Below are 10824 nucleotides of genomic sequence, written 5' to 3'. Positions count from 1 at the left end.
CAGACGCTGCTGCTCCCGTCGATGCCTTCTCCAGCAAACTCCCGCCACGAGGGTTTCGGTAATTACGGGAAGAAAGGTAGGGTTTCTTTTTTTTTTATCAATATTATTTTATTTTGATTAAATAAAGTTATATTAATTAAATATTTAAATTAATAATAATAATTAATATCCATTACTTATAAACTAGTATTATATAAAGGGAAGAGAAAAACAAACTGGGTTGCGATAAGGTGGTGCCCTAGCCGCCTTGTTCTCCGTCCCTTGTTCTTGCCGTTCGTCACCGTTCTTCCGGCCTCCGGCTTTCGCCGGAAGGCTGGTTTGCTTGTACTTGCATGGAGGCGTTGTCATCTCTTTCTTTCCCTCCTCTAAACCCTCTCGCATCTTCAAAAACTACTGCTCCTTCGGCGTTGGAGCGTCTCTGGTCTTCTATTGCTGCATATCCAGAACCGACTTTGGATTCTCTTCCTGTTTCACTCATCGAGACACCGGAGGAGATTGTTCCCTTCAACAAAGAGTACACTACGACTGCGGCCTTGGAATGGAAGTTATCGCTGGTTGGTTACTCAGTTGGTAAGCGACCTTACTATGAAGCTTTACTTTCTACTGCTAAGAGGATCTGGAAACTCAAAGGTACATTTCAGCTAATTGCTTTAAGCGACGGTTTCTTCCTCTTTAAATTTTCTAATGCCGAGGACTATGAAATGGTTTGGAGTAAGGGAGCTTGGTTTTTTCATGGAAAATCTTTTGTTTTCCAAAAATGGTCAAAAGATTTTCAACCTACTCGCGAAAATTTTTCCACGGTTCCGATTTGGATCAGGATTATTGATTTGCCTCTGGTTTGCTGGAATTCGGAAGGTATTTCGAAAATAGCCTCTAAAATTGGCACTCCACTATCTGTGGATGCGCTTACTGCTGCCAAAACTAGGTTGACATATGCAAGGGTGTGTGTTCAAGTTGCCACTACTTCTGATTTCCCTGAATCGGTGCCCATATCCATTGAAGATGTTGTTTATCATCTTAAAATCCAGTATGAATGGAAACCTAATCCATGTGCAACTTGCAAATCGATGGCTCATACTACCTCTTTTTGCCCTTCCAATCCTAAACCACCACAACAAGAAACACAACCTCCTCGTGGTCGAAGTACCTCCAGGACTCATAGGAGACAAAATTCCTCCCAGAGGCCTTCATCACAAAACCGCTCTTCTGGAACAGCTAGACAAAATTCCTCCAATACAGTTCCCACTACAGCTCTGGCCTCTTCCTCACTTGGAATTGTCCCTTCACAAGTTACCTTTCCTACCGCACAGGCTTCTGATACTCGGAATTTGCCGGATATAGATACAAGGATTGTGACTGCCTCCTCTTCTGGTATCATTGCTCCTATGGATATCCCGGCACTTTCTATTCCTGTTAATCCTCCCAGCATAATAATTCCTAACCTAAATTCTCCAACTGAAGAATGTAATGGTATTTTGGAGCAGGTTTCTACCAGTTCATTCAATAACCCCCCAATACCCACAAAAAATCAGTTTGATTCTCTTCTGAATTGTGAAGAGCAAGGTTCTAGGGAGGAGGTAGATCTCTCCACTCAAGATGTTCCTACAGTTGCGGATGAAACAAATGTGAAATCCTCTTCAAAGACCACATCTAACCCTTTACCCAAATCCACCAGGGGTAAAGGAGCTAAGAAGCCTCCCACACCTAAATCAAAATCCAAATGACCAGCCCATCCATTGGAGCGTGGAACATTAGAGGATTTTGTTCCTCTGATAAAGTATTACTTTGCAAAAATCTTGTCCAATCTCTTCGGTTGGATATGCTCTGTATTCTTGAAAACATAATTCAACTTTCTTCTTTATCGGATCCCTTCTTCTTTAACTCCCATCTGGTGTTTGATTTTGAAGATAGCTGCAATAATTTCCATTGTGCCAATCCTGGGCGGATCTGGGTGAAGTGGGACACTGGTAGGATTACCTTTAATCCTCTGTTTATTTCAAGTCAATTGGTTGCTGGTATGGTTTACTATGGGAATAATGCTCCTTTTTTGCTTGCTGTGGTGTATGCCTCTAATAGTTTGGAGGATAGGAAGGTTCTTTGGGAGGAGATTAGAAATATTCGTCCCAGCCAGGGGACACCGTGGATTACAATGGGTGATTTCAATTGCTGTCGGTATCCATCTGATAAATTGGGGGGGAATGTGCTACACCAAAATCAACTGTTTGATTTTAACTCCCTTATTTTTTATACTAATCTGTTTGATTTAGCTTCTGTGGGATATACATATACTTGGTACAACCAAAGATCGGTGAATCCTATACATATCAAGCTCGACCGTATGCTGGTTAATGGGGACTGGTTGGCTACTTATCCTAAGTCTCACTATGTTATTAAATCTCCTGCTGGTTCTGATCACAGTCCTATTGTGCTCCTGCCGGGTTTTGTTGTTGATTTTCAGCATCGGTTTCTTTTTAAGAATTTTTGGTTAAAATCCCAACGCTTTTGGTATTTGCTATTGGCTAATGTTTCTGTGAAGCCTAAGGGGCAACCTTTTGCTGCTTTATGTGCTATGCTTAAGCAACTTAAAACCGATATTAAGAAGGAATCCTGGGCTTCCTCTAAGCCTCTAGCTTCTCACATTGATTCCCTTTACAGGGAACAAAGGGATTGTCTTAACTCATTAAATCAGGGTTGTGATATTGAGAGCATTTCCAAATCTCTTAAAACTATTAATGTGCAGTTAGCTGAAGCTTCTTCCACTTGGTACTCTTGGGTTGCTCAACGGGCAAAATCTAAATGGCTTTCTAGAGGGGAAGATGATCTCAAATTCCTATATTCTAAGATTCATCTTAGGAGAAATTATAGGAGTGCTGCCATTTCACTTGCTATGTCTCATTTGGATGTCTCTTATGATGATGTTATCAAGAACACTATTTCCCACTTTCAAAGGATTTACAACCCTCATAGGAGGAATTCCTTTGACATTCTTCACTTCCCGGTGGGTAAAATCATTCCTCCTGAATTTATATTATCACTTACTACTCCATTTACTGATGCAGAAATTAAGAAGGCTGTTTTTGCTGGTGCTTCCAATTCTTCTCCTGGTCCGGATGGCTTTAATTCTGAATTCTTCAAATCCACTTGGATTGTTTCTGGACCTTTACTTTGCAAAGCTGTGAAGTCCTTTTATCACAATGCCTATATTCCAAAATCTGCTAAGGCTACTGCCATCACTTTGATTCCTAAATAAAATCATGCGGAAGAGATCTCCGACTTCAGGCCTATTTCATTGTGCAATACGGTTTACAAAATAATTGCAAAAATTCTAGCTCTTAGAATGAAACCTATTATGCCTCTGATTATTAAAGAAAACCAATCTGGTTTTATTCAAAATCGGGTCTCCACTGATAATGTTATTCTTGCCAACGAGATACTTTTTCACTCAAGAAAATTCTCTCAATTTAAGATGTTTTGTGCTAAATTGGATATCAAAAAGGCTTTTGACTGTGTTTCCAGGGAGTTTCTTCTTGCTAGAATGCATCAAAAGGGGTTTCCCCCCTCCTTTATCAACTGGATCAATGCTTGTATCAATGATGTTTGGTTCTCGGTGTGTTTTGATGGAGCCTTGCATGATTTTTTTCCTTCTTCCGCTGGTTTGAGGCAGGGATGCCCGTTAAGTCCCTACCTATTTTGCATTGTGATGGATGCTTTTTCGTGCCTTCTGGACAAAGACAACGCTTTTATTGCTCCTATGGTGGACGGGATTAGGCTTTCTCATTTGATGTATGCGGATGATCTCCTTATTTTTGGCAAAGTTGATGCTTCTAATTGCCAGGTTTTATGCAATCTGATTGAGGCTTTCTCTATAGCTTCGGGTCTTGAGATTAATTATCAGAAAAGCACACTCTTGCTTTCCAAACACTGTCAGAATCCTGAAGAGATCAGATCTTCTCTTCAAATCCCCTCTACATCCACTTCTATTGCTTATCTTGGGATTCCAATTTCACCTTACAATTCAAAAATTGCTGATTTCTCTAAACTGATGGAGTCTGTCACTCAAAAGTTATCTGGTTGGAAAGCCAAGGCTCTCTCTTTTACTGGTCGCCTGCAATATATTAGATTCACTATTTGGAATTCCATTGCCTATTGGATTCGAGGTTCGATTATACCAAAGACTATTATTAAGCAAATTGAGAAATTATGTGCCAAATTTCTTTTCTTTGGGGACATTAAGGCAACCAAATTGCATCTTATTTCTTGGAAAGAAACCTGTAAGCCCAAAGCATTAAGGGGGCTTGGGATTCAGTCTATACACTCTTTGCAATTTAGTTTTAATTGTTCTCTTATTAAGAGGTTGTACAACTTCAACAGTCCTCTTGCTTCTTGGTTTTTTTATAAGTATGTCTCGCCATGGAAGCCTCACTCGGTTAAGGACTCTAAATTCTGGAAGAATGTTTGCATTACTGCTCTTAAAGCTAAAGAGAAATTCATTTTTAATCCTTCTAGTAATGGTCCCATTGCGTTATTCTGGGATCACTGGTGCAACCGTGCCCTTATTTTGGACATTGCTGGCTGGAGTGAGTTGTTCAATTTTTTTCCTAGTAATGCTCGGTTGTCTGCTATGAAAAATGAATATGGGTGGAATCTGCCTACCACGTATTCTGATGCTTTGCTTCCTGCTGTTGAAGGAAATGAGGGAACCAATGCTGATTGTCTTATTTGGGAAGGAGGAACTGATAACTCTCACAGCAAATATTATAATTTTCTTTACAATAGTGAGCCTCGGTGTAATTGGGATCATTTTATATGGCATAAACATTATTGTCTCAGATTTTCTTCCTTTAGTTGGATGGCTTTAAAGGGTGGTCTCAAAACAGCGGATGTGCTATGCTCTAGAGGGATTTTGGTGCCTAATACCTGCTCTCTTTGTCATAATCAATTAGAGACTATTTCACACCTATTCTTTGAGTGTGAATACTCCTTTTTAGTTATCTCTAATCTTATTCCAAGTATGAGGCAGCAATTTTTAAGGCCTAATATCCTACAAGCTTTTGAATGCCTTAATCATCATTCTAGAGATTTAAAGCAATTTTACTACCTTATTATTTGCTGTGCTATTTATCATCTTTGGAGAGAAAGGAATGATAGGAAATTCGGCAATGCATCTTCCTCTTCTTCTTCTTTATGTCTCAAAATTAAAGGTGTTGTGCTTACTAAATTACTGAGATGGAAAATTGGTTATGCCTTAATGGAGCTGCTTTGATGGCTGGCTGTTATTGGTTATATCGGGACTGTTCTGGGAGGTTTTTTGTTCAGCTGAGGTTGATGTTTCTGTTGAATTCTGCTGTTATTTGGCCTTGGCTGAAGGCTTCTTTTGGTCGGCTGGATTATTCGGATCATATCCTTGGTTTCCTCTTTTGGGAGCTAGGAAAGCTGCTTCGGGCCCTGAGGGTATTATTGGGGACGATGATGACTACTGTTGGACCTTGTTCCCCTTGGAGGGTCATTCTTCGGCAACCAGGGGATTTTTTGGAGGCTTTTCATTCAACGGGTTTATGCTGGTTCAGCAGCCTGAGTCCTCAAAATTCAAATTCAAATTCAAAGATCAAGATCTCACGTTCGGATTGCTTCACTTACCACGTTTTTGTGCTTTTTAAATCTTTTTTGTAGGTATTGGGTGGTATAGTTGTGGTTTTTTGTGGCCTGCATAAGGTTTTTTTGTTTGCCTTATGTAGGCTTTGCTTCCTTTTTTTACAGTCTTTACTTGTAACCTTTTCCTTTCTTAATAGTTGAAGGGCTTTCGCTCCAAAATTTCCCAAAAAAAAATAAACTAGTATTATTTGTAAATTGAATTCGCTAAATAAATTTATTATTTTTTTAAAGCTACTAAGGTCGCTGCACCGGTGCCGGGGTACAGTGTTAAATAGTCAAGGGTGTCAGAGGAATTATACTCGGTTGATAGTGGTATGAGAGTTGCAATCACGTGCAACATGCATCAGAGGGATCATAGTCAGGCAAAAAAGTCAAAAGTATTGTAGTTGGGCAACGAAGGTCAAATGGAATGTAGTTGGATGACAATGGCCTGAGGACTATAGTCATGTGACTTTGTACGAAGGGATTATTGTCAGGGATCATTGGTCTGAAGACCGTAATCTATGAGTAACAGAGGTCAAATTGTTTGTAGTCAGGCAACTGAGGTTAAAGGGACTATAGTCAACGAGCGGTTAAGGTAAGAAGGATTGTAATCAATATGAGACAAAGGTTAGAGTGATTGTTGTCATCCAAAAGTGGTCAAATGGACCATAGTTGGCAAGCTAGCTATAGTGGTTGAAAGGGTCATAGTCAGCCGGCAACGACGGTTGGAAGGATTGTAGTTAAGTGGCTGTGATCGAAAGGGTTGTAGTCTGTAGGTGATGAAAGGTCAGAAAGATCATAATCAGCATATAACGAAAGTTTGAAATATCATAATCGACAGGAGATGGATGTTATAGTAGTCGTAATAGGGAAATAATGGTCTAATGATTATAGTTGAAAGGACTATAGTTGAGCGATGATGGCTTGAGGAATCGTAGTCAAGTAGTGGTGTGTTACGTCCCAATATCTAAATTAAAAGAATTGTCTATTTTACCTTTTTAATCACTTATTTGAGCTTCTATAAATTATCTATGTAACTCAATATCTAGGAAAAAAAATTAAATATCACACAACAAAAAATATTTCACTATATTCATTCACTAAAATCATATATTTACAATGACTAGGAGATCACTAACAATCACTAATATATCAATATATCCTAATTATAAGAGAATACAAGATAATATAAAATGAAATTAAAAGAATAACATGAGGATCTCAATCAATCTTACTCTACACAGCCTTCACCCCTTATGTGCCCGAAATTAGTAAATCACATGATGAGCTTTGCTAGCAGAAATCCAATATCGCTAAAACATTCAATACAAAAATGTAAGAAATAAATATATATGCTCAACTCAATCAATAGAATCAGTAGCACTCAACATCATTAATGATCTGCCAAAATCCTACAATTGAATTTAAAGCATGAAAAAAAAATATGTATATTAGCAATCAAACAATAACAATAGTATTCATATGATCATTAAATCAGTGTATAAATAATAAAATTTACATATAGTAACAATATAATTTGTAAGGAATAAAATAGTACGGTGCATAAGTCAATAAAATAGTACAATAGAATACCAATAAACCAATACAAGTGATCAACCGATAAAGCAGTCATTGTATTAATTTTAGTAATCATTAAAGAAATCATATAAAGCGATAAAATAAATTTATTAGTAAAACTATCAAAATCATATCAATACAGTAAAATCCTATAATTCTATTTAATTATTCTTTAGCAATATCAAATTAGTATCTTAATCACATATTAAGTATATCACGTACTAAGTATGTCACATGCTCAATATTAATACAACAAATCAATAACAATAACAATAACAACAATAGTATCAATAATAATATTAATGTTTTTATTGATATAAAAAAAATTAAGTGGCCATAGTATTAATGTAATGCAATAATACTAAATTCATATAATGACTCCTAAAATATTATTTAAAAGAGTCAATATGCGCACACACACATAACAAAAATGATTTGCAAATAATTAAGATTTATAATGACTCTTAAAATATTATTTGAATGGGTCAAAATATGGACTATTATAGTCTCCATAACTTAGAAATTTGTCGCCCTCAATGTTTCTTAAGCATTAATCACATCATTTATCAATAAAATCCACTCAGGTGTGCATGTCTATTAATATATCTGCCAATCATTCAATTATATGAATGAAAATTAATTAATTTTAAAGCATTTCAATAGGAAATGATAAGAAATATACTTATAGAGACACTAAGAAATATAAAATACTACAATGATAACATTTTACATATCTTTGTTGTAGACTCACTTACACAACTAAACAATAAAACATAAAATGTCATTAAGATCCTAATATGCGCTTCTACTTTCTCTTTGCACTTTTCTGTAACAAAAGCAAGTAATCCAGTATTAATTTGGTGAGCTATGAAACTAATGGAGTCATGCAATTCTAATAAAGAAAATCAATGAAATATTATAGTGAATAATATAATAAAAGTCATGACTTAAACTAAACTTATAAAATAATTGCAAAATAATTTCAAAAATATTCAAATTCATCTTTTTGAAGCATGTGTATAATATCATAATTAGTCATCTCAATTTTCTAGCCACTATTTTATATATAGTTAGCTTTTATAGCTTTCGTCATAATATTGAATAGAGCCCATATGAGCTTGGCATTATCACCATTGGACTACATTAAGGCCAATTTTGCTTACTTATGAGTCATTTTTTTCTCACACGCACATGTATCATATCATTTCATTATCAACATTTACTAATATGCTATGTATTAGACTTCAACTTATGAACTCATACTTGACTTTTCATAATTAATTAATTAATATAAAACATATTTCTACTATAAGGCTTGCATCAAAAGAATAATTAAGCATAACATAACTTAATACTTTTCTTTTCAAAAAGATACCGAATTAAAAAAAAAAATTATGTAATCATATTATATCATATTTTAAGATTTAATTATTCAAATATGCATGTAATCGTTCATACATGAATACTTATCTCTAAACTCTCAACAAAATGATTACATTAATGAATTTTTCCCTTCAATTAATTCCAACATAATCGTATATGCCTAGCTAGAATTAACAATATTTGCGTTTAAAATTAAAATTACATTTCTTACCTTTTGTGATGAGTTGCCTCCTCAAATTCGACACCTCATATAATTTTTCTTTTGCAAATTACATACACAATTCATCTCTCTATTTCTAAAATTTTTATAGATCATTAAATTAAGTCAATAAATTAATAAAATCAATTTATCCTAAAATAACTCTTTACTTCATAACAATTATAATTGTTGCGTGCTAGAATATATGCGGCGGTAAAGTTAGAAAATATTCGTCTTCGCGTTGCACGAGTATTCAGCACACAAACAGAAAAGAGAATGAACACCAGAGTTTTTACGTGGAAAAACCCAAAAAGGGAAAAAACCACGGGGCCTCGCCCAGTCGTAAAATTTCCACTAGCGTTCGTTTGAAGTACAAAGACCGATTCGTCTCACAAGTCGAGACGATTAGTTTACAATCAGCGTCTAATGAAGTTACAAGGTTATGCAAAGTCCCGGCGTTTTCCGAAAATCCGGCAGAGTTCTGACGTATTCAGGCGGCGGAAGAGCTCCGACGGTGGTCGAGGAGGAGAGGATTCACCTTTCCTCTTTTGCTTCTTCTTCTCTCTCTTCACTTGAGTCACCTTTGTGTAGAATGAGGGCTCTATTTATAGTTTTTCTGAAGTGGCATAACTCGTAAATAGGTGTGAGATCGTGGGCGAATAGGAGTGGTTTGAATGGACGGCCGATGTTGAACCATTCGATCGTGCACCGTTCGTTGGACATTTGGAGGCCTTAATGATGTCGGAATTCGGTGATATTGGGCTCGTTGGATTCGTCTCGTCGAGCCGCTTGATTCGAGTATAAGCTCATTAAAATCGGAGATCGTTTGGTAACTCAAATTGCGGTTTGAACGTTTCAACGGTGCTTTGGGTCCTTGATCCGGAGTCATTTGGGCTCGGATTGGGTTGAATTTGGTGTCTTTGGGTTCGTATTTCCGAGACGCTCAGTTTGACTATAAGTTTGCTGAAATCGGAGTTCATATGCTCCTGAATTTGATTTTTGAAGTTTCCAACTATATTTTTGCATTGAGATTCGTGCCCGATCAAGATAATTTTCTGAAACCGTATCAATAATCGTTATAAAACAACAATATTGCTGACCTCTTTCTTTTTTTTTCTTCTTTCCTAAATTTCTCACGCAAAACACATAAAACTGAACTCACGCCAACCCTCGCAGTCGTCTGATTGCGTCACCAGCCATTGCATGCACCTTTTACGGGGAGTAGAAATTACTTAATTTAATTTAATATATTAATTAGTATTTTTGTTGCAGATTAGTTAACATTAATTAACTGTTAATATTAATCTTAAAAGTCTTTAGTATTAAAATTTAAAAATACAAAATTATTGGAATTTTCATAAAAAATAATATTTTATGACATAATTTAATTAAGCAAAATATTGAAATTTTACCTAAAAATTTGTTAAGTAATACACTCTTGTATGTATTATGGACCATTTATGGTTCTTCTCCTAACATCTGTAAATCTACATCTTCTCTTCTTATTGCTCTCTTATAGTCACCTCTTCAACTTCTCATTTCATCCTCATGTTCTCTTAACTAGCTAGAAAATAATCAAATTATTTTCTGCAAGCCGTGCTCTCTCAACCAACTAGGAGAATTTTTGAATCTTCAGTGGGACGAAGCGGATGTATCAAGTTATTTTTCAATCCTATGAGAAATCTATAGCATTTTTATACCGCTTCACTAATCAACTTTAAGGGTACCTTAATCATGCAATCAATTTAGCGTCAGACTGCATTATTATTTTGTTCTATACTATAATCTCATGAAAGCCTCCATTATCTATTGTCAAGCTAATTGAAGTACAAACTAATCTATGAATGACTAATAAATTCTATTTAGGTAATATTTGCATTCATATTTCCCTAAAATTTCTCCTGCTACTGTTCTATCCACCATTTCTCAAGTTCTTCTTTAAATTGAAATACTATAAGTGGTACTTTCATATTATCTGAATACAACATGTTGCCAAATATATTCTCTATCATTAATAATCAATCTTCTAG

At 35.8% G+C, this 10824-nt stretch overlaps 1 protein-coding gene across 1 annotated transcript; it reads left to right on the top strand.

Moving 5' to 3' along the window:
* Window positions 1-1720: 1720 nt before the first annotated feature.
* Window positions 1721-3250, top strand: LOC110092977. The gene has a single exon (XM_020817700.2). The coding sequence runs from the start codon at window positions 1721-1723 to the stop codon at window positions 3248-3250; it is 1530 nt and encodes a 509-aa protein (XP_020673359.2).
* The last annotated feature ends 7574 nt before the right edge of the window (window positions 3251-10824 follow it).

Source organism: Dendrobium catenatum, unplaced genomic scaffold, assembly GCF_001605985.2.
Source record: "Dendrobium catenatum unplaced genomic scaffold, ASM160598v2 original_scaffold_161204, whole genome shotgun sequence".
NCBI classification, from domain to species: domain Eukaryota; kingdom Viridiplantae; phylum Streptophyta; class Magnoliopsida; order Asparagales; family Orchidaceae; genus Dendrobium; species Dendrobium catenatum.
This window is presented reverse-complemented; position numbering and strand designations above follow the sequence as displayed.